Genomic DNA, 24150 nt, shown 5'->3' on the forward strand with positions numbered 1-24150 from the left:
CGGATATGTATATGGACCTGAACTAAAATCTAATTGGCTTGTTCTTGTCACCGACCCAACTCACCCATCAAGTTTTGTCATAATACTCATACTTTCACAACTTTTTGAGATAGCCTGCTATTTAGGGTTAGGGTTAGGGTTATATATAGTTTTTGGTCCCACCTGAATGGTGAAGAATCACTTTAAAAATTCTCAGATCCGGATCTGGATTCGGATCTTCACCAAAATCTATTTGATTATTACTCGTCACAAAACAAACCTGAACACCAAATTTTATCCAAACCTGTCCATAACTTTGGGATAGCCTGCTCACAGACAGACAAACAGACAAAAAAACAAAACCTCTGACCACCTTTGGTGACATAGAATAAATGGAAATAATAAAATTATTTCTTTACTATATAAATAAATCTGACCTTTGGTGACATAAAATGAATAAATAAAAAAGAACAAAGGAAATAACAGAAACCAACCGAGTACTATATAAATAAATCTGACCTGAGATCAGAGAATCAAAAGGAAATCACTCTCAATGAAACACTAAAAAGGCCAACATGTGCATAGCAACACTGCATAGCTTCACAGCAATTATACAAATAAATTGGCATATATAACTTAGCCTGGTGTTGGCTTACAGTTAAGGTGGCTGCCTCAACTACTTAGTGAGCCCTTAGAAATCGTAATTTCAAAACACAAAGGGAAAAAACCAAGTTATGCGAAATCAACTCCGTTTTTCATGCTATTTCCAATGGTGCAACTCTCATCATCCACACTCACTGCATTCTCAAGTTAGAGGTTTTTCTGGAAGGCCAACATGTGCAAAGAAATCTTTAACCACCCCCTCCCCCCCCACATCTCTCTTGGTCTTTCAAATATTATTAAAAAAAAAAAAAGAAGAAGCTGACATGTGAAGGGTTTGGATGCATCTCCAGCAGCCATTACAAGGGTTTTTTGTCAAACTCACCTGCCCATGCATGGAACTCATAGTTTTGATCAATGGATTTGAAAACCTACAAATTGGTTTATCATTTTCTAGGTTGAAAAAAAAACCACCTAAAAACACTGGAAATCGAGAGATCTCGCAGAGCTGCTCATTTTAACCGATAGAAGTGTATACCCTACTCAACGCAAATCAAGTCAACGAGAAGGTGCCCCCAGGGATCATCCCATCCTTTTCTAGGTAATAGGGGTCATCGCATCAGCAGAAGTGTAACACCCCCAGAAAATAATGCAGCCAAGCAGCCACAAGCTGCATATGAACCATCACCACCATATACATTGCCCTCCACAAGTATTGGAACGGTGAAGTCAAATTTGTTATTATTGCTATATAATCAAGAAATTTGGATTTGAGATCAAAATATTGTCGTGTCGCCGGTGATTAAGATCACAGGCGGCAGATAGCCGAACAGTTTGCTTCAACTCCGAGGCGAATAAGCCAAAAATTGGCGGTATCTTTTGGCGCATGCAGGACGGGACCAAAGTTCTTACCTACACGGACGAAAGCCAAGGGGTGTATTCCCCGAACACACAAACACAGAAACGAGACAAGGAAAATCAACAATACAACAAATGAAAGGCAACAAATAATGGTTTAATGAAAATAAATGCAATACAATAAAAAGAATGTTGAGGTAAAATAACTATTTGCTACTTCGAGGGACCCTCCACACTGACACAAAAAAACACACAAGGGGAATGATAAAATAAAATAAATTGCCTCGTTTCAAGCCGGCCGGCACTTAGCTTTGCATCCCAAGGTCGTTGAAAGACATCGGCAGTACGAGGTGGCCCGACGCCGCTCACACGGGAAGCACCCCGCGTCAAAAACGCCCAGGCATGGGCAAGCAGGCAGGATAGCCTCCTCTTGTTTGTTCGCGACCTCCTCCGTCTCCGAAGAGCACCACCATCAACCAGCACCCCCTCCTCCAACATTGCAAAGGTTAACCAGCCCCACAAGTTCTCCTCACGAGCGCACCCAAGACAAAGCGTGACAGTCCACCACAAAAGTCAGCCGAGAGAGAGCGAGACATGCTTCCTCCTATTCTTTTTCGAACCTTCTCATTCTCTGACGTCATACGACCAATCGCAGAGCTCTGCTGAATCACTCCATGGTTGGGCTCGACGAATGACAAAGCTCGGGGCGTGGTCTATCGGCCACGATAGTTTCCACGCCCCTTGTCCCACTCTGGGGGTGTGGCCTTGTTCCTGAGTCGGTTGGTGGGGCAGGGTTAAATGTCCGATCGGGAATGTTCGGCAATGTCGACAGTGGTGGATGTTGGTTAATGGATGGCGGTGATTTAATGGCTGGCCGAGTGAATATAAAAACAAAGGGAAAATCACAGGGGGAAGCACATACTGGGGAAATTACACTACATGGCCAAAAGTATGCAGACACCCCTTCTAATTATTGGATTCGGCTGTTTCAACCACACCCATTGCTGACAGGTATATATAATCAAGCACACAGCCATGCAATCTCCATAGACAAACATTGGAAGTAGAATGGGTCGTACTTTCAACGCTCAGTGACTTTCAACGTGGCACCATCATAGGATGCCACCTTTCCAACATGTCAGTTCGTCAAATTTCTACCCTGCTAGAGCTGCCCCGGTCAACTGTAAGTGCTGTTATTGTGAAGTGGAAACGTCTAGGAGCAACAACAGCTCAGCCACGAAGTGGTATGCCACACAAGCTTACAGAATGGGACCGCCGAGTGCTGAAGTGCGTAGCGAGTAAAAAGAGTCTGTACTCGGTTGCAACACTCACTATCGAGTTCCAAACTGCATCTGGAAGCAACATAAGCACAACAACTGTTCGTCTGGAGCTTCATGAAATGGGTTTCCATGGCCGAGCAGCCGCACACAAGCCTAATATCACCATGTGCAATGCCAATCGTTGGCTGGAGTGGTGTAAAGCTCGCTGCCATTGGACTCTGGAGCAGTGTAAACGCGTTCTCTGGAGTGATTAATCACGCTTCATCATCTGGCAGTCCGCTGGATGATTCTGGGTTTCGCAGATGCCAGGAGAACACTACCTGCCCAAATGCATCGTGCCACTTGGAAAGTTTAATGGTCGGGGGCTGTTTTTCATGGTTCAGTCTAGGCCCCTTAGTTCCAGTGAAGGGAAATATTAACGCTACAGCATACAATGACATTCTAGACGATTGAGTGCTTCCAACTTTGTGGCAACAGTTTGGGGAAGGCCCTTTCCTGTTTCAGCATGACAGTACCCCCGTGCACAAAGCGAGGTCCATACAGAAATGGTTTGTCGAGATCGGTGTGGAAGAACTTGACTGGCCTGCACAGAGCCCTGACCTCAACCCCATCGAACACCTTTGGGATGAATTGGAACAGCGACTGCGAGCCAAGCCTAATTGCCCAACATCAGTGCCCGACCTCACGAATGCTCTTGTGGCTGAATGGAAGCAAATCCCCACAGCAATGTTCCAACATCTAGTGGAAAGCCTTCCCAGAAGAGTGGAGGCTGTTATAGCAGCAAAGGGGGGACCAACTCCATATTAATGCCCATGATTTTGGAAAGATGTTCGACATGAACATAGGGGTGTGATGTTTGGGTGTCCACATCCTTTTGACCATGTAGTGTATCTTTAAACCCTACATAATTAGCATGTCCTCATCCCCCGTGTCAAGAACACATAAACAACCTAAAGCTCACAGTTTCCCTGCTTATGTTCATCGAAATGTCTCCATGTCCACGGTCCATGCTAATCTGCGCGGTTCTACCTCCTCGATGGTATGTCATCCCTACCCCCACAAATGTAACAATATGAATACGAGGCAAGAGTACAGAAGCTCAGTTTTTATTTCTTGGTATTTGTTGTACCATTGCAGAACAATAGCACATTGTATGTTCAATCCCCCCCACCCCCATTTTAGGTAAGCCTTGTCAGTTGGCCCCTTGGTCCATTGGACCAAATTTTCATTTGTCTTCACGGCCCTGTAGGTGAAGGCTTCAAGATCTGCCACCTTTCTGCTATACTGCTTGAGCATTGGCTGCCTTTCACCAAGCCTAGATGTGCTTGGGCCAGGGTGGGGATTATACGTTTGTTTTGTTAGAATTAACTAGTGAGGTATCTGTGCCATGCATGGGTGTGGGGAGGCCAGAAGCAAACAGACAATGCAGAAACGGTGAATGCTAAAGCATGAAACCAATAAATTCCACATTCCTGTAGCACCTTCAGTCGCACGTCAGACATGGACAGCAAGTTTGTGAAGGACTTCCATGAAAAACGTACCCATTGGCAAACAAACGAGTACGTTTGTTCCATACCCAGTCAATGGCGAATCTGCATATGGCGATCCGCGAATTCACGTTTATAAAGTAGAAACCGTCACGGCATTTCGTCACTCACTTGAACTCGATATCTCTTTTTTCATTCCAAACAGCATAACTCCAATCACAAATGAAATACCATTAATATAAAAAATAAACTTTTAACAACATTCTTGACATAAACAAATATTTAAATCCTGATGTGAAGTTCCATACAGGTGGGTGAACACAATTACGAATTTAAAATCGTAATTGTATTCACTCAATTCCAACCATCAATTGATACTTTAACAAAACGATTAACACGATTAACGTTTAACGATTTAACATTACGATTGAATGATGGTTGTATTTGGATATTATGAAACCCGCGCATTGCCGTCATCTGTCCACTTCCGCATTCGCGGCAGGTTCATAATTGTCATCAAAATCTAAACAGTATTTGTAGAATTTCAATGAAAGCCACATCACTGTTCACATCGGTAAATATTATTCCATCGTGTTTGGAAAAACTGGAAAATTGGAAAACTTGGAAAAACAATATAGCCTATTTTACTCCCAGGGGCCCCAGGAATACCCACCCAAAGTATCGTTGCGATCGGTTGAGCCGTTTTTGCGGTACCATCGAACAGGCAGACAGACATTTGGTGAATTATAGTAAGATTATTATTGCCCAATGATACTACTATTATTATTATTATTATTATTATTGTTGTTGTTACCTTTGCCACCAAAGGTGGGTGGAGGTTATGTTTTCATCCCTTTCTGTTTGTGAGCAGGATAACGAAAAAGTTGAGGATGGATTCAAGTGAAATTTGGTGGGGAGGTTGGTTATGTGACACGGAAGAAATGATTAGATTTTGGTGAAGATCCGGATCTGGATCTGGATCCGAGAATTTTTTTACGTCATTATTCACCATTAAGAAATAAGGGAAAAAAACTATACACAGCACAATATCTCAAAAGTTGTGGACGTATTCAAGCGAAATTTGGTGGAGAGGTTGGGTATGTGACATGGACAAAATGATTAGATTTTGGTGAAGATCCCAGATCAGTGGGATACAAAACGTAAATTGGTCAGCCTAGTGGAAGTATGCTCTCTACTGAGTGCCGTTCTCGTCCCATTTCAGCAAATATGTTTCCACCATCTCCCTCTCGCATATTTTCACTTCGTCACTTGTATGAAATGCAAGGCTGCTGGGTAACATCATTGGCTGAGGGTGCGACTGTGCCGCTGATGCAATGCCTTCTAGTGGTTAGAGCAGGAATCTGGAACTTGTTAATGGTGCCCACGATAGCTTTCTTACTCTTCGCAAAGCACACCGTAGGATCTTTAATGTCCACCAGCAAATGCTGGCAGATGGGACTCTTGTTTAACGTCCATCTGAGAGACACGCATTGATGAATCACCCAGTCTGTGAAACACTATTTATTTCTTGCTGTCAGGATTCGAACCCAGTCTAGATAGCTTAGATGAGTGTGCGGACATCGACCCCATCCTGCCAGCCACATATTTTTCACTAAGGGGTTTTCATGAAAGAAACGTTTATGAGAGTAGCACCAACATACTAGATATGTTTTACTCCATATTCAAAGAAAATTTCAGTGAGTGACACCATCACACTCTCCCATGAATAGCGCTTTAATGTATATACATCCATCCTAATAGATAGCCTGGTGTTGGCTTAGCGGTTAGGGTGCTGGCTTGGGATCCTAGGATCCTGAGTTCGAATCCCGATCGATCGCTGAATTAACGCCAGGGGGGTTGACTCAGCCTGTCATCCCCCCGAGGTCGGCAAATTGAGTACCAGCTTGCTGGGATGAATGATCACGGTGTGTACCCCGATTTAGAATAAGTACACCGTATCCCTGCGCATCGTAAGAGGCAACCAAGGGTTGGCGTCAGGAAGGGCATCCGGCCATAAAACACATTGCCTCAAACAGGGAACCATGATTGTCATGGGGCCCGCAAGGCTAACCCCTGCTCTAGTGGGGAAAATGGCCTTAAAACGTTCATTCATTCATTCTTATAGATAGGGAAAACACCAGATGAGTGGATCACTCACTCACCACAGGCAGGTTTGTGGTCTTTCTGTCTTCTACCGACTCCTCTCCGGCCTAGCTCCCCCAGCTCTGTCTGTGCTCTGTCCCCCAAATATTCCTACAGGTCGCACAAGATCTTCCAGCAACCCTCTTATCGTGAAACTGCCAAAATAAAGACTCTCTGCTCACCTTCACTCTTTCATTCCTCTTTTCTCCCACCTCTGGAACAAACTCCCTCACTCTCTAAAATCCCACTCCTCCCTCCAGATCTTTAAAACAGCTGTTCACCACCATCTCTTATCTTCCCCCATCCAAAACCTTGATCTTTTCTACCCCCGTTAATTCATCCCAGATCCACTTTTTTGAAATACCAACTTCTTTCCTTGAAGTCCTAGCAGTGTCCATGTGTTTTATACCTCTCCCAACCCCCCTTTCCCATGCCTCCTCCCCCCCAAGCCCTCTCCCTCCCACAGATCTCCCGATCTCCCTGTTTTCTACTGTTGTACTTGTGTGCTTCCCTCTCTCTCCCCATCTTGTCTCCTGCTCCCTTTATTATATGTTTTATGTGTGCGTTTGTTTTTTTGTGATTAATGTTAGCTCTTACACAAGTCTCGATCTTGTATACAAAAAAAATTAATAATAATGCTATTTGCTGCATGTACTCAAAGTATTTACATTGCATTAAAGAGTTTCTTTAAAAAGGATACACCCTTTAGAGCAGCTCCCCTCATCTCTGAAACGATGCATTACACAATTGCTACCCTAAGTATACTTCTACCATTAACAAAGGTAATTCAGCTTAGTTTAGCTGAACCCAATCAGCCAAGGTTTAGTAGCCATCAGTTGGGATGGTCAATACAGAGCCATCGACGACAAAGGATATCCATTTCCATTTAAATTTTAGACAGATTGGGGTTTTATGCCGAGTATTTGATCCCTCTTGGCTGAGGATTTGATGAGCGCACAAACAGCCCATTTAAGGCTTGGTTTTCAGAACTCTGAAGGACCAGCAGGATCGCAATCATGTAAACATGTGTCAGATCTATTATAAGTTAGCACAATCTAAAAGTCTGCTCCTGCAAACTTAGCCCTTATTTGGGGTTGGTCTGTATGGCATTCCCATTTGAGGAAATAGCTCATAATCCTAGGAACCTACGTCCCAATCCCATACAATGGTGATTTTGCCACTGTTTTTCTCTCCCCATTTCATCAAATAATTGGTGTTCCCCATGTGACTGAAAAGTCAGATCATGGGTAGAACTAGGATTTCTCAGGATATGGTTCATTTCAACATACCCTTTCATTTGAGATTCAAAGATTTGGGTATTTTAAAGCACATTTATCAAAATTTTGACATGTATTTTGCTTTATCTTTTTTATTATGTCAAACATCATTGTCGAAATTTATATTTTGGACAAAGCGGGTGTGGATGCATTCTGTTCAACCTCCCTCCACCCGTACTGGGTTAATGGTAAAATCCTTACTGCCAGTGAGTGCTGATGCATATCTTAGTTTTGTCATTTTTACAGTAATACCTATTTACTCAAAATTGTAATGAAGCATGCCAGAACAGATCTATGAACAAAAGAATGGAGCTGTTTAATTACTGTTTATATCTTCTGCCAGGCAAAATTCAAATAATTGCAAAGTGAAACTAGAAAGCATCTGAAAATGCAAAGCTGATCCACGTCCGCTTTGCATTCAGACTTCTTCCTTAAGCTATGCATGACAAAAGCAGCTGAAAACTAGAACGGGCACTCGGTAGAGCGCATACCTTCGCCGCAGCTAGTTCTGTACTTGGCATGGGAGTGTAGGGAACAGAACAGTGAACAGTTTGGTGCTGATTTCATGCAAATCGGATAAGAATTGACCGAGTTATGACAAATAAAAATACGATTTTGACCTTTTCGTGACCTTGACCTTGACCTTTGACCCGATTGCTCCCAAAATCTAATCAAATGTGTCCCGTATAATAACCAATCATCCCACCAAATTTCATGCGAATCGGTTGAATACTTTTTGAGTTATGCGAATAACATACACACACACACACAGACATACAAATAAATACACAGCGATCAAAACATAACCTTCCGCTTTTGCGAAGGTAAAAATACAAAAAGCATTGACGATATGAGGCGACTTTTGCCTTTGGACCTCAAAAGCAGTAGGCTTCCAGCATTTTATTGGTGAACTAATTCAGTGATGAATGAATGAATGATCGTTTTAAGGCCATTTTCCCCACTAGAGCGGGGATTAGCCTTGCGGGCCCCATGACAATCATGGTTCGCTGTTTGAGGCAATGTTTTTATGGCCGGATGCCCTTCCTGACGCCAACCCTTAGTCGCCTCTTACGTTGCGCAGGGATACGGTGTACCTATTCTAAACCGGGTTACACACCGGGATCATTCATCCAAGCAAGCTGGTACTCAATTTGCCGACCTCGGAAGGATGACGGGCCGAGTCAACCCCCCTGGCGTTAATTCAGCGATCGACCGGGATTCGAACCCAGGATCCTAGGATCCCAAGCCGGCACCCTAACCGCTAAGCCAACACCAGGCTCTAATATGTCAGTCAACTTTCAATTGTCAGTCAATATGTCACTCTCTCTAATATGATCAACATCAGTGATCTAATATGCAAATCCTGTTTCAAGTCAATCGGATGAAAATTGGTGATTTTATGTGATGTTGACCTTTTGACCATATTATTAATTTGTCTACTCCCGATTCTAAAAATAAAGGCAGAAATCTTTGTTGAACAAGTACAAAAAGTTTTAATTAAAACAAAAGCCGCGTCGATGTTACACAATGCCTAGATGCAGCTGTGCCTATAACGTCGATGTTATAGGCACAGGACATTCCTATTGATTCGATTACTTGATGTAATTTTTGTGCAAAGTGAAAATATATCTCGGCAATTTCCCGTGTGTGGCGACGAATTTTTAATATATCTCGGCATTTTCCCGTCTGTTATTTCAGGCGGTGTATGACTGACCATGCCGCGATTTAAAAAATATATATCTCGACAATTTCCCGTGTGTGGCGACACGTGAACGAAGCTATGCTCCTCTCTCCACATTAATGTGACGACGTATAAATTAAATATTTCATCGTGACGATTGTCATCAAATGGACGAATTTTTAATATATCCCGGCATTTTCCCGTCTGTTATTTCGGGCGGTGTATGACTGACCATGCCGCGATTTAAACAAAATATATATATCTCGGCATTTTCCCATCTCTTATTTCGGGCGGTGTATGACTGACCATGCCGCGATTTAAAAAAAATATATCTCAATGGACTTGAAGTTACAGCCCTTTGAGAATTCATTTCGTTCTATAAAGGGCAACTTTCATAGGATTTTTCTTCCCGTTTTTTTTCAACCGAGTCTAAAACTATGTTAGCGACTGTGAAAAATGAAATGATATATCGAATTTGATTTGAAATAAAACTGTGAGAGAGGAAGACACCACGGGCCTACAAAACAGGCCTCAAAGCTATGCGAGTTAATAAAATGGTGGATATTTGTTTATATGAAGGCTCTCGCAGAATGGGTGGAGCTATGGTTCCCAGAATGGGTGGAGCTTTGAGGTTTTGTCTTCTCTGCAAGAACAAGAAGAACAACAACAACAACAGCAGAGGGCACTCTATGAGCAGCGTCTGTGACGCGGCTAAAAATTGATGGCAAAAGCTCAAATGGTAAAAAAGCTATGGCCAGGCCAGACACACAGACTTGATTGCAAAACCTTGTCTCACGCTGCATGGGGAGTAAGAGGGGGAGCGGGGCAGGCAAGTAGAGTGCAGTATTTTAAACAGGTGGTAGTTTATTTTTTATTTAATTTTACGATTTGTCGAAATCTCTTGGCAATGTAACTAGTTAAAACATTAATAGCAATGAAAATGACGAGTTGTCGTTGGCTGCAGTCGATTTGAAAGGGTAAATCTCAGGGATCACAGGAATTGGTAATCGATTTGATGTTAATCGAATATGTTAACATTTACTCTTACGTGAACAAACACAGCAAACCTAAACACAAATGCACCAATTACACCAAGGCCAGCTTATTTTTCAATTCCAGCAGTAAACCCCAAATCAACTTCACATTGACAGTGCCTTCATTATTAGTGTCACCAGAATAGCCAATGCACTCACTTGGCACATCATAATTTGTCAATGATAAGAGAAATTAGACAGTATGGTAATTGCACTGAAATGCAGTGAAGCCTATGTAGAATAGTAACAACAGTATTGTGCTGCTTTGTTCTTTTGCTGTCCTGCTTTATTCTTTGGATGACACAATGGTTGTGTTCAACAAGATGAGTCTCCATTGCAATCTTTCAAGGCAGCTTGATCGCCATCCCCATAGAATTAATTGATGAAAATTTTTCAGAAAACATTTTATTCATCCCATTTTGAATGTTCATCATCAATTGTGGGTTCTTGAAACATCCAATGTCAATAAATTAAAGTAGCACAAAGGAACCAAAGTGGATTTAATTTGCCTTGCAGCCAGAGGATAGTAATCAGTACAACTGAAAAGAATGTGACGCAGCACAACGGCAGCTCAAACCAAAATAAACAACTCAAACTCAAACAAGGAGCCAAAGTGAATATATAGTTAACTGTACTGAGTTAACTGCACTAGCAAATACCTGGTGTTGGCCTAATGGTTAGGGCGGCGGGCTAAGGGTCCGAAGGTCCTGAGTTTGAATCCTCGCTTGGCTCGCTACGCTCACCTCACCACACATTGCTGCAGAAGAATGGGTTTGTTTTAACTGATGATTATGACCTAACTGAGTTTGAGTTGCTGTGTTGTCATGATTTACACTAACAACAACAACACAACAACATGCATTTTAAAGGCCATTTTCCCTGCTAGAGCGGGGGTTAGCCTTGCGGTCCCCATGACAATCTTCTCCATTTTGCCCTATTTTCTGCATCTCTCCTTGTTAACCCCCTTGCCCGCATTTCTTCTTCCACCATCTTTAGCCAAGTCTTTCTCAGTCTTCCCAGTCTTCCCAGTCTTCTACTTCCTTCTACATTCATTTCCATCACTCTTCTCAACCAGTCACTTTCATCCTTCCTCAACACATGACCAAACCATCTCAACCTGTTCCTCTTCACAGCATCAATCACAGGCTCTATTCCCATCATCTTTCGCAATTCATCATTTGTCTTCCTCTCTCTCAACGATACTCCGCATATCCGTCAAACCATTCGCATTTCCACCCTTTCCAACCTTCGTTGCTGCTCTACGTTCATTACCCATGTCTCGCTCCCATAAATCATAACACTTCACACATGCAGCATACACCTTTCCCTTCAGCTTCAACGACACTCCCCTCATAATCAGCACGCCACTCAATTCCCGAAACTTCTTCCATGCACATCTCAATCGAGCAACCGTTGCCGAGTCTGATCCACCTTCTCCATTCTCCATGATTCTCCATGATCCACCTTCTCCATGATTTACACTAACCATGATACAAATTTATTTTTGAACAAATTTATTTGCAATATTGGTGATATATATTTATAATTTATTTGTAATCTAAAAAGGTCCAAGTGGTCTAAAGTTCGAAATGGTCAAGGGTCCAACCTGGTCTAATGGGTCTAAAGTGCCTTATGGGTCTTAAATGGTCTTCAGGGTCTTTGTCTTTTAGGTATTTGGTGTCTTTCGGGTCCTCTGGGTCTTTAGCATCTTTAAGGGTCTTCAGTGTCCTCTGGGTCAGAGGTCTTCAGGGTCTTTAGGATATTTTAGGTTTGTTTTTTTTTGTTTTGTTTTTTAAATACTGAATCGAGGCTCGTGAAAGAGCTGACAACCACGAGGGAAAGACAGTACAGGGGGAAACATTCATTAAAACACATTCAACAAAAGGACATCCAGGAACACAGTACAGGGGGACCGCGAGGGAAAGACAGCACAGGGGGAAACATTCATTAAAACACATTCAACAAAAGGACATCCAGGAACGCAGCACAGGGGGACCGCGAGGGAAAGACAGCACAGGGGGAAACATTCATTAAAACACATTCAACAAAAAGACATCCAGGAACGCAGCACAGGGGGACCGTGAGGGAAAGACAGTACAGGGGGAAACATTCATTAAAACACATTCAACAAAAAGACATCCAGGAACACAGCACAGGGGGACCGCGAGGGAGACAGTACAGGGGGAAACATTCATTAAAACACATTCAACAAAAGGACATCCAGGAACGCAGCACAGGGGGACCGCGAGGGAAAGACAGCACAGGGGGAAACATTCATTAAAACACATTCAACAAAAAGACATCCAGGAACGCAGCAAAGGGGGACCGCGAGGGAAAGACAGTACAGGGGGAAACATTCATTAAAACACATTCAACAAAAAGACATCCAGGAACACAGCACAGGGGGACCGCGAGGGAAAGACAGTACAGGGGGAAACATTCATTAAAACACATTCAACAAAAAAACATCCAGCAACACAGCACAGGGGGACCACGAGGGAAAGACAGTACAGGGGGACCACGAGGGAAAGACAGTACAGGGGGAAACATTCATTAAAACACATTCAACAAAAAGACATCCAGGAACACAGCACAGGGGGACCACGAGGGAAAGACAGTACAGGGGGAAACATTCATTAAAACACCTTTCTTTAGGTATTTTGGGTCTTTCAGGTATTTTGGGTATTCAGTGTCCTCTGGGGTCTTTTGTGTCATCTGGGTCGTGAAGGGTATTTGAGTCTTCAGTGTCTTTAAGGGTATTCGGGGGATTTTGGGTGCTCTGGGTTATTAAGGGTCTTCTGGTTCTTCATGGTCTTGAGGGTCTTGGGGGACATAAAGGGTCTTAGCAGTCTAAAGGGGCGAAAGATATATTCCAACAATGATTAATTAACAGACGTACGTAATTAATAGACAGGATGAAACTGACATTCAAAGAGCATGTAATTAATAGATATATAGTCACACCGCTTCTACGAGTTGTTGGGGTTAATGTATTTTGCGGTTATATATATATATATATATATATACAGTGTGTATGTGTGTGTGTGTGTGTGTGTGTGTGTGTGTGTGTGTGTGTGTGTGTGTGTGTGTGTGTGTGTGTGTGTGTGTATATATATATATATATATATATATATATATATATATATATATGTATATGTATATGTATATGTATATATATATATATATATATATATATATATATATATATATATATATATATATATATATATATATATATATATATATATATATATATATATATATATATACAGTCACGTGAAAAAGTAAGTACACCCCATGTAAAGTTTTGACTTTTTCAACATATTTCAACATACAGCTATTTGATCTTCATTTCAACAATATTGATAGATAAGGGTGATATAATATAACAAATATCATGAAACATTTACATTTTGTAGTCCATTGTATAATTTAAATAAACATAAATGCAAATTTCGCATGTGGAAAAAGTAAGTACACCCTTGGCTCTAATAGGTGGTATTGTCCCCTTTGGCAGAAACAACCTCAAGTAGGCGTTTCTTATAACTGTTTACCAGTCTCTGATATCGACTGGGGGAAATTTTTGCCCACTCCTCCATGCAGAATTCTTTCAGCTGTGCGATGTTTGAGGGGTTTCTTGCATGCACAGCTCGTTTCAAATCCCCCCCACAACATCTCGATGGGATTTAGATCCGGGCTTTGACTTGGCCATTCCAGAACCCTCCATTTCTTTCGTTTCAGCCATTCCTTGGTGGATTTACTGGTATGTTTCGGGTCATCGGTTGAGCTTCAACTTTTTGACAGATGGCCTCACATTATCCTCAAGCACCCTCTGGTACAATGAAGAATTCATAGTGGATTCTATGATGGTGAGCTGCCCAGGCCCTGATGCAGCAAAGCTGCCCCAAACCATAATATTTCCACCACCATGCTTTACAGTTGGTATCAGGTTCTTGTGGTCAAATGCTGTCTTTGGTTTTTGCCAAGCATGTCTTCTGGTACTGTGGCCAAATAGCTCTACCTTTGACTCATCTGTCCAGAGCACATTGTTCCAGAAGTGCTGGTCTTTGCCAAGGTGTTCATTGGCAAACTTTAGTCTTGCCCTGATGTTCTTTCTGGACAGCAAAGGTTTCCTCCTAGCACACCTCCCATGTAGATCAAATTTGTGCAGCCTCTTTCTAATGGTAGACTCGTGCACTTTGACATCAACAGTGGCAAGAGCTACCTGTAGGTCCCGTGATGACATTGTGGGGTTCTAAGAGACTTCTTTCAGCATCTTGCGGTCTGCTCTCGGGCTGAACTTGCTGGGGCGGCCTGGCCTGAACAAGTTGGCACTTGTTTGGAATCTTCTCCACTTGTAGATGATCTTCCGGACAGTCGAATGATTGATTTCAAATTGTTTGGAGATCTTTTAAAATCCCTTCCCAGACTCGTAGGCATCGATAACATTCTTTCTGAAGGCCTCAGAGAGCTCTTTTGATCTCGGCATTGTGACGCCACACACTTCAACAACAAAGAGCAAACCAAACTAAATGTCTCAGGTTTAAATAAGACAGGTTCCTCCAAGATCCTCTCTAACGATGTTCTAATCATTTGCACCTGAGCTGGTGCACCTGATTCTAATTTTAGGTATTTGAAGTAGTGATAAATGTAGGGGTGTACTTACTTTTTCCACATGCGAAATTTGCATTTAAGTTTATTTAAATTATACAATGGACTACAAAATGTAAATATATAAAAAATATAATAACCACCTTTCGAGGCCATTTTTCCCCGCAAAGCGGGGGTTGGCCTTTTTCGGTAACCGTGGTTGTTGTTGTTTTTTGGTCCCCTTTTTGAAGCAATGTTTTACGGCCGGATGCCCTTCCTGACGCCAACCCTTTTTGCCGCCTTTAACGACAAACAGGGAATTACCAGTGAACTGGTACTCAATTTGCCGACCTCGGAAGGATGACAGGCTGAGTCAACCCCCCTGGCGTTAATTCAGCGATCGACCGGGATTCGAACCCAGGATCCTAGGATCCTAAGCCAGCACCCTAGCCGCTAGCCCAACACCAGGGTCTAGCCCAACACCAACACCATCAACATTACAAAATGTAAATGTTTCATGATATTTGTTGTATTATATCACCTTCATCTATCAAGATTGTTGAAATGAAGATCAAATAGCTGTATGTTGAAATATGTTGAAAAAGTCAAAACTTTACATGGGGTGTACTTACTTTTTCATGTGACTGTGTGCTTCAAAAACTTCTTTTTTTTTTAAACACAACCAAACCCAACCAAATGTTGCATGTTGCCTAAGGATACCCCACGTATAGTTTCTGTCAGGGTAGCATATCTGGGGAGGGGTTCAAGGTGGGGCAAAGGCCCCAATTCTCTCTATGTCTATGCATATCATATAGCAGCACCCAGTGGTATTCTGTATTACAAATCATCTTATCTAAAAAGTTTAAACAACTTAATACTATGCATTGCTGTGATGTTGAAATCTGAGTGAGAATAATTCAAAGTTTTCAAAATGTTTCATTTCATTCATTTTAAGTGAAGGTTCAAATCAAAGAATACAACACTGAGCTTCACAGCAAAGCGGAAGTAATTTTTGCTCACGCCATATATAACCAGCAAGGATGGTTGATGAAGGTGATGTTAGCTGACCTCAAAGCAGATGGAAGATTACCTCAGGAACATTACAGAGTGAACAAAGCAGAATGTTTGTTCAGTACAACATGTTGTCTTTTGATGAAATCAATCACCAAAGTGGACGGGTACTTTTGCTCGTCATTGTCTAAAACTTTGTTGATTCTCAGTTTTGCTCGAATTACAGATTGGACTGATGAGGCCCCTTTTGGCAAATGTACAGTAGTACACAGGGCAAGGACTAAAGGACCAACATATTAATAAACTAAGAATGACTTCTGAGCCTCTAACGATAACCTCACCATTTTAGGAACAAAGGGGTACAGCTTAAGCCTGAAGTTTTTTCTGTGTTCACCTACATTACACTCTTCATTCTAACACCCAGATTGAAGGCTACAAACTATGTATTCGGGCATGTGTCTGCAGCTGGAAATATTCACAGCTACTTCCCATCTGTCAATTGCTCTCTGGTTCTCCATGTCATTTTCAGAGTGCAATATTGCTGATTGCATAATTTCTGACTCTAATTTTGTTTCATGAGTTACAACCCATGGCTTTTCAGGCATGCTGAGTTCGGGTTGATATGTGGCACAGACGCAAGACCAAAAAGCTCTTCCTTCATTCAACACTTGCATTGCATTTTGTAAGATTTATGCCTAACATATTTTACACATGGAAGACAATGTCATCTATGTCCATCAATCACAGATCAATTTATTAAATATTTTGACTGCTAAATTTGTAGGGACTTTGAGGAACCAACAAAATGCAATGAATTAAATGAATTAACTGTTGGTTCTGATCGATAGATGTTCATTATAAATCACCCCAAAACCACTCCAACACAAATAAAATGAAGAAAAAAACGTGACAGGTTGGAGGAAAGTATTTTTGAAATCTTAATGGAGGAATGAATAAGAATACAGGTTGGTACAGATAGGACATTATTAATGAACATGCCAGCTGCTGCTCGGAGACAAACAAGAGGATTGGGGATGCTAATGTAGCTGGCCACATACCCTTTCCATTAATCTTCAGCAGGTAGGAACGCTCCAAAGTCTGCAAGAAATAGGAAGATGCAAGTTCAATACATATAAACATGCTTCATATACATATAAACTTATAAGTTCAATACATATAACAGTTTATCAATAAAAGGCGAAACATACACAAATGAGGAGCTTCTTGAGCAATAATATGTCTTTGTGCACAAGGAGTGATACAATCTGCACAAGGAAAAGGTTTTTAAAAATACCAACGTGTAAGAAAGACAAATCTGTAAAATCTATAATAATGCTTGCTTGAATGCTTAAGCCACTTGGTGAGTACTCCACAAAAAACTTGGTAACGGAACACATCCTAGATTCATTACATGGTTGAAGAGGATAAACATATATACCGTGGCTTTGAGGGCGATGGGATGGAAGGAGTGAGGGGATGAAGTCTGAGCCATACAATACCAGAGTTCAGCGAACTTAACAATAGGCGCCATGTTGTCACCGAACTGTTCATGTGTGTAGCGTGAATCAAGTACTATTGGAACGTACATTTCTGACCTTTTAATTTCGACCCTTTAAACCCTCAGACCCCTTAGGGCTTAGACCATTTGGGCCTTTACAACCCTTTGACTTTAGAGTTTAGATCCTTAAACCAATCAGACCCTTAAGAAAGAGACCCTCAAGAGCCTAGCATTATAATAACTTGGAATAAACTCTTTGAATGCACAAGGCATGATATGTCACAGACACAGTATCTTAAATATCAGCTTGGCTTTACTGAGACAAAACATCACCACAACACGTCACAAAATGTGTCATGGTCCCATATATGTAATGTTATATGACATATGCATGTCGCCACATACAGATATTATTTGGACCACAATTTGTATTACGTTCATAAAATAAGAGAATGCCGATTCTAAGATTGAATCATCATGATGGATGTCTTGTGGTACAATTTCTGATTCTACTTGGCATGTAATCAAAATTTGAGAACAAAATTAGCATACTTCTTGGGTGGGAAAATAAGTCCAAACAAATAAGAAAGAGCAATCAGAGATTGCAGACCCTCGCCAAGATTTGTGTTCGTTCGATTTGTGTTTTTAGTGGTTTTTGAGGCTTTTGTGTTAAAACAAATATGGCGGCTGAAACCACATGACCGATGAAATCTTTTTTTTTCTCTCCACCAATGTATCGATGACGCTCAATAAATTATCCTGATCGGATGAAGTTTTGTACGCATCGAATTATGACGTCATAATGGAGGCACCTATGACATCATTAACCTATGTTATTCCCCATGGATAGTTCTTTACAATGAGCCATGTCTCAATTCTATGCAGCGCTTTCGGAGATAGAGGCAAAGTTTTTTGTTTTTTCCATGATGGCGCCTGTACCACGTGACTTTTGACATCATAATTATCATTAAAAATATTCTAGAGGAGGAGGCGCACATATGGTGAAAAATTCCTGTCAATCGGACTAACGGTTGCAGAGAAAATCATATTTATTCTGTGCGACAATCAGACAAACGGACTCAAATGCAATACCCTCTCCTCTGGCGAGGGTAATAAATACCTTCATTGGTAATTGATCTGCCGTGAGAGAAAAGGAATCTGTAAAAGGAAACCCCTTTGCCAGGTACCTTTGCTAGAACTTAAGCTTTTCAGCTTTTGTAAGCTGTAGTTTTTGTAAGCTTTTGTAAGCTGTAAAGCTGTATTCAGCTTTTGCTTGGTTATTAAACACTCTAAAGAACTAGATGGTATTCATAGAATACTTACCCTGCACAGTCAACTTATTATGAGCAAGCTCTTCTGTTTTTTTACATATTTTTTTTTCTTTGATCCAATATGGCTGCCAGACCACGTGAGCAATGACATCATAAATTTACATTCTCTAATATAATTGTTGCATAGATCACACTCAATACATTTCAAACTGATCAGACTAAGCGTTGTCCCTGTCGAATGACGACGAAAAAATTATGGCACCAATGACGTCATTGTTAACAACACCTATTCCCCATATGGAGTTCTTTACAGTGAGCCATGCTTAAATTTTTTTCCCATGCAGCGGTCTTGGAGATAGAGGTGCAACATTTTTTTGTTTTTTCCAAGATGGCGCCTGTACCATGACCTATGACGTCATGATTATCATTAAAATATTATACAGGAGGAGGCGCTCCTACGGTGAAAATTTCGTGTCCATCAGACCAACAGTTGCTGAATTTTCTTTTTAATAATGATCGGATAAGTGTTGTACTTGTCGAATTATGACGTCATAACGAAGGCACCAATGACATCATTAACATATCCTATTCCCCATGGGGAGTACTTGACAATGAGCCAGGTCTCAATTTTTTCCATGGAGTGGTTTCAGAGATATAGAGGTGCAAAGTTTATCCAAGATGGCGCCTGTACCACGTGACCTATGACATCATAATAATCATTAAAATATTCTACAGGAGGAGGTCCTCCTATGGTGAAAATGTCATGTCAATCGGACCAACGGTTGCCAAGAAAATGAATTTTTTTAATGCAGACACGTACAGCACACGGCACACGAACGTAGTTGAATGCTTAACCCCGCTTTTCGCTTCACGAGCGCAGGGTAATAACAACACTTGATCAAAATGTATCAACCTGTCTTTTAATCATTTGGAAAAGCAAAAAGATATCGTTACGTTTGTGGGGGTAGGGAAGAAATACCATCGTGGAGTAAAGATCGTATAGGTTTCAGCATGGACCGTGGACGCAAATAAGAACCCTCGATGTAATAAGTAGGGCACCTGTCAGGTTAAGAGTGTTTGCATGTCACCACATGGAGGGTGGTTTTGTGTCAGTTAAATAGGGCTTAAGGATAATTCCCAGTATGTAATTGCCTCCTGTGATTTTTCCCTTCTGTTTTTTACAAGTAAAACGGCCGGCCATAAAAGCATCGCTCGCCAACAACGACGACAACGGCCATTAAACCGACATTGCCGACCATTCCCAAACGACTGCGAGACTCCACCTCCCAGGGATTGTGACTGATAGGCCACGCCCCAAAGTTTGTCGTTGGCCGAGAGCAAATGGAATGATGTAATGGGGCGCGGGGATTGGTCGGGGAGTGACGTCAGCGTGGGAAAAAGGAGGGTGCAACCTCTCACTCTTGCTCTCTCTCTGGTGCTGGCTTCGTGGCGGGCGGTCACGTTTTCCCATGTGCACTTGAGGAGAACTGTTCGGAGCCCAGAAAACCTTGCATTGTTGGAGCCAGGGGTGCTGCTTTGACTCGGTGCTCTACGAGGGAGCTAAAGACTGGGTTGTGCTGGCTGGGCCGGGATCGAGCAGGGGGGGGTGGGGAGGGCGTTTGGCTGCCTGCTGCGTGGCTCAGTGTGCTGGCGCGCTTGACCGGCGCCATTGTTCGGGCGCCTCTCGTCGACCGACCCCACCAGAGTGCTCGTCGAGACCAGAGCTGAATGCCAAATAAAAGGGGGGGGGGGATTTTCTTTTTATTCTCTTTAATCATTTCCCTGTCTGTTTGTGGGGCTGAGTGGAGATGTCTCAAGTAAGGAATTATAGTTTTTACCTGACCTTTCCTTTTTTATCGTACCACATTTCTTTTCATTAAATCCTTTATTATTGCATTTTATTTTTTGTATTGTGAGTTTTCCTCGTCTCGTATCTGCGTTTATGGGTTCGAGGAATAACCCCCGTGGCGGCTGTCCATAAAGGTAAGACCTCAGCCCCTTCCCATCCAGCACATGCCAAAAAGATTCTGCCAAGTTTCGAACTGCTGCCTCAGAGTTAACCGTCGGCTTTCCGTCTGAGTCCGGTTTTCATCGGCCACGGACGTGACAATATGATTACATCCAAGAATCCAATAATTATGATAATCCATTTTCAATCAATAGACATAATTGTGATTGAACAGGTCTGTAATTGATGAACAGGTTCTTTTTTGCAATTATTTTCATACAATGGCGAAATGCCGATGTCTGACAAAGGAGTCTGCCTCATTCCACATCCTTGCTGCACAGTTTTCATCATTGGCAACATTGTGGGATTTTTCTCATTCCCTTGAGATTAAACACCCATCCACTGCTGGACAGCTTCCAAGGTAACATTTTTGTAATCAAAAGCATTTGTTACATATGTTGTTTTTTTCATACCATGTTGCCCTCACATCACAGACAGGTTGGTGGTGTCTATTTTCACACCTCTTCTCCAGTTTAGCTCCCGTTTTCTCAGGTCTCCGAAACTCCCAGTTCCACTAGGATGCATTATGCATTATTCCAGGAGCCTCCTGCTGGTTAAACTCACAAAATGAAAAGACGGTACTCTAGGGGCCTCCGTCTGGCCATCCCCCAGGCTGATGCCTGGTCCATCCCTATCTCCTTGAGATGTCGATCAACCTGCTACAACCACGAGGCAAGCTGTAGGCCCATTGGCCGCCTCCACTCACGAGGCTCCCTTGCTGAGAGTATCTGGTGAGCTGGATCAGCATCCAGAAAAGGAGCCACATGCCCATACAGCCACAGCTGATGCTCACAAAAGATTCAATATACAGACTTGGCATTTAATATGGAATATCTTTTTTTTTCTTGACTTGGGTTTCCTTTCTGACCTCAGAATATCAATCTGGTGAGTTTCTTTTATACTTCGGTGATTTCTTTGTTAAAAGAACCATGTCACTGATTGTCTGTCGCAGCAAGAAGTCAATAACAGGATTATATCACAGGTGGCGTGACAAAATGTACGGACAGGTACATTTGACGATTGGCTTCACAATCGGGTATATAAGGGATGTTGCGTTCTGTATTAGTGGAAAACAACTGCTGCACATCCACAAAAGTTATTGCTGCTTCCTCTGGAGATGGTCCGTCAACTCGACAATGCTGTTTGTCATGGAGTGGTGACTTTACGAATTCCGGCATGAAACAGCGTGCTATTGCTCGGCAGTATGGCATCACTCAAGGTCAGGTGTCAAAGCTCCCGAAACGAAATGCTCAGAGGGGTGTCCTTCCTCCAATATCGAGGCCAGGACGTCCCCGCAGAACCACAATGAGGGATGATCGCCAGCTGCACCGGTTAGTCCGCAATGGCCGTACCAAGTCAGCTAATCGGCTTAGGGCTGAGTGGCAGCAACTGACAAATGTGCCTGTATCCAGAAGGCTAGTCAACCAACGACTGGTTCAAGCAGGCTATCGTGCCAGGCGTTCCCCGAGAAAGCAACGCCTGACAAGACAACACCGCCAGCGCCGATTTCAGTGGGCCAGAGAGCACCGTCAATGGCAGCCAGGACACTGGAATCACGTGATCTTCAGTGACGAGTCTTGATTTCTGGTCTATCGTCAAGATGGCCAGGTCTGGGTGCGCAGACAAGTGCATGAAGCCTACAACAAAGATTGTATAGTGCCAAGAGTCCAAGCTGGAAGTGGTGGGGTGACCGTTTGGGCTGCTTTTCATGCAGGGGGCAAAACTCACCTGGTTGTTCTGAATGGAAACCTGAACCAGTTCAAGTACAGGGCCATTCTGGAAGAACCATTGCTTCCATTTGCTCGTGCAGCCTTTTGAGGAAACTTTGTCTCCAAGATGACAATGCACGGCCTCATTGTGCTCGCATGATCCAACACTTTCTTGCTGACTGTGGTGTGGAGCATATGGAGTGGCCTGCCATGTCTCCAGATATGAATCCGATAGAGAACTTGTGGGCAGAATTAACGCGTCAAATCGACCACTTGGACCAGCAGCCGACCTCTGTGCGTGAATTGCAGCAGGCTATTGTCACTGCATGGCAAGCGATTCCTGTCCAAACCTTGGGAAATCTCGTGAACAGGATGCCTCGACGTGTACGTGCTCTCCTGAATGCTCGTGGGGGTTACACGAAGTACTGAACTGTAATTTTAATGTCCGTAATCCCAGTCGTAATTTAACTTTTGTTTTTGTTAAAAAAATGTTTGGCTAATGTGCAAAATAAAGAGATACTTCTGGAAAACATACAGAAGTTTAACACAGTACTGTCCATGAATTGAGTTCGATATCAGTTTACATCACTTTCGAGGATCAATTTATTTGTTTCGAAATGTCAAAATTTGGTTTTGTTTCTTTTAAAGGTCACATTAACAAAATCTAGAATAATTTCAACATAATTCCAATGAACTTTTGGTTCTAGGACGTCTTGAAAAGTAAGTTCACCCCCACAAAAAAAATATTCCATATTAAATGCAAGTCTGTATATATATATATATATAATATATATATATATATATATATATATATATATATATATATATATATATATATATATATATATATGTATATATATATATATATATACATATATATATATATATATATATATATATATATACAGTGGAACCTTGACTTACGAGTGCCCCAACTTACGAGTTTTTTCGAGATACGAGCCGTCGCTCGGGCGGGTTTATTGCTTTGAGATGCGAGCCGAGATCCGAGTTACGAGCTTACGCCACCCGGTCACGTGGTTATCTTGCCGTGCACGTACAGTATCTCTGTCGTATAGCGCTGCATTTTCGTTTTCGCATGTTGGTTATTTGAGTTTTGCCGCCAGGTGGGTTCTGGTCACGTGGTTATCTTGCCGTGCACGTACAGTATCTCTGTCGTATAGCGCTGCATTTTCGTTTTCGCATGTTGGTTATTTTGAGTTTTGCCGCCAGGTGGGTTCTGGTCACGTGGTTATCTTGCCGTGCAAGTACAGTATCTCTGTCGTATAGCGCTGCATTTTCGTTTTCGCATGTTGGTTATTTTGAGTTTTGCCGCCAGGTGGGTTCCGGTCACGTGGTTATCTTGCCGTGCACGTACAGTATCTCTGTCGTATAGCGCTGCATTTTTGTTTTCGCATTTTCGTTATTTTGGAAAATTTCATGTTCATGTCGAACATTTCATGTTCATGTTTTCATGTTCATGCCATGCAGGCCACAACTTGTTCAGAGTGCCGGCGATAGCTCGCCTTCTCTTTGTGGAAAACACGGTGAGATCCTTAACATCCAACAACTAATGGGACGCAAACGGGGCGCCCAGTTTAGCGGTACACACATTGATGAATCACCCTGCCTGTGATTCACCCATGACAGGTTATAGCTGGGTCGGGATTCAAACCCAGGCTGGACAGTTTAGAGTCAAGTGTGCGTACCTCCAGTCCAGGCCATCCT

General features: G+C 42.3%; 2 protein-coding genes across 3 annotated transcripts in view; both read right to left on the reverse strand.

Annotated features, from left to right (window-relative positions):
* The window catches only part of TIMM10B (translocase of inner mitochondrial membrane 10B), a 512565-nt gene that overhangs the window by 459963 nt on the left and 28452 nt on the right, over positions 1-24150 (reverse strand). The window lies entirely within an intron of this gene.
* The window catches only part of RRM1 (ribonucleotide reductase catalytic subunit M1), a 400603-nt gene that overhangs the window by 307225 nt on the left and 69228 nt on the right, over positions 1-24150 (reverse strand). For both annotated transcript variants that reach the window (XM_078775295.1, XM_078775291.1), the window contains exon 7: positions 16998-17037. In XM_078775295.1, the coding sequence (XP_078631421.1) occupies positions 16998-17037 (40 nt within the window). The remainder of the gene's footprint in view (positions 1-16997; positions 17038-24150) is intronic.

The sequence above is a fragment of the Myxine glutinosa genome, chromosome 1 (assembly GCF_964187855.1).
Source record: "Myxine glutinosa chromosome 1, kmMyxGlut1.1, whole genome shotgun sequence".
Lineage (NCBI taxonomy): Eukaryota > Metazoa > Chordata > Myxini > Myxiniformes > Myxinidae > Myxine > Myxine glutinosa.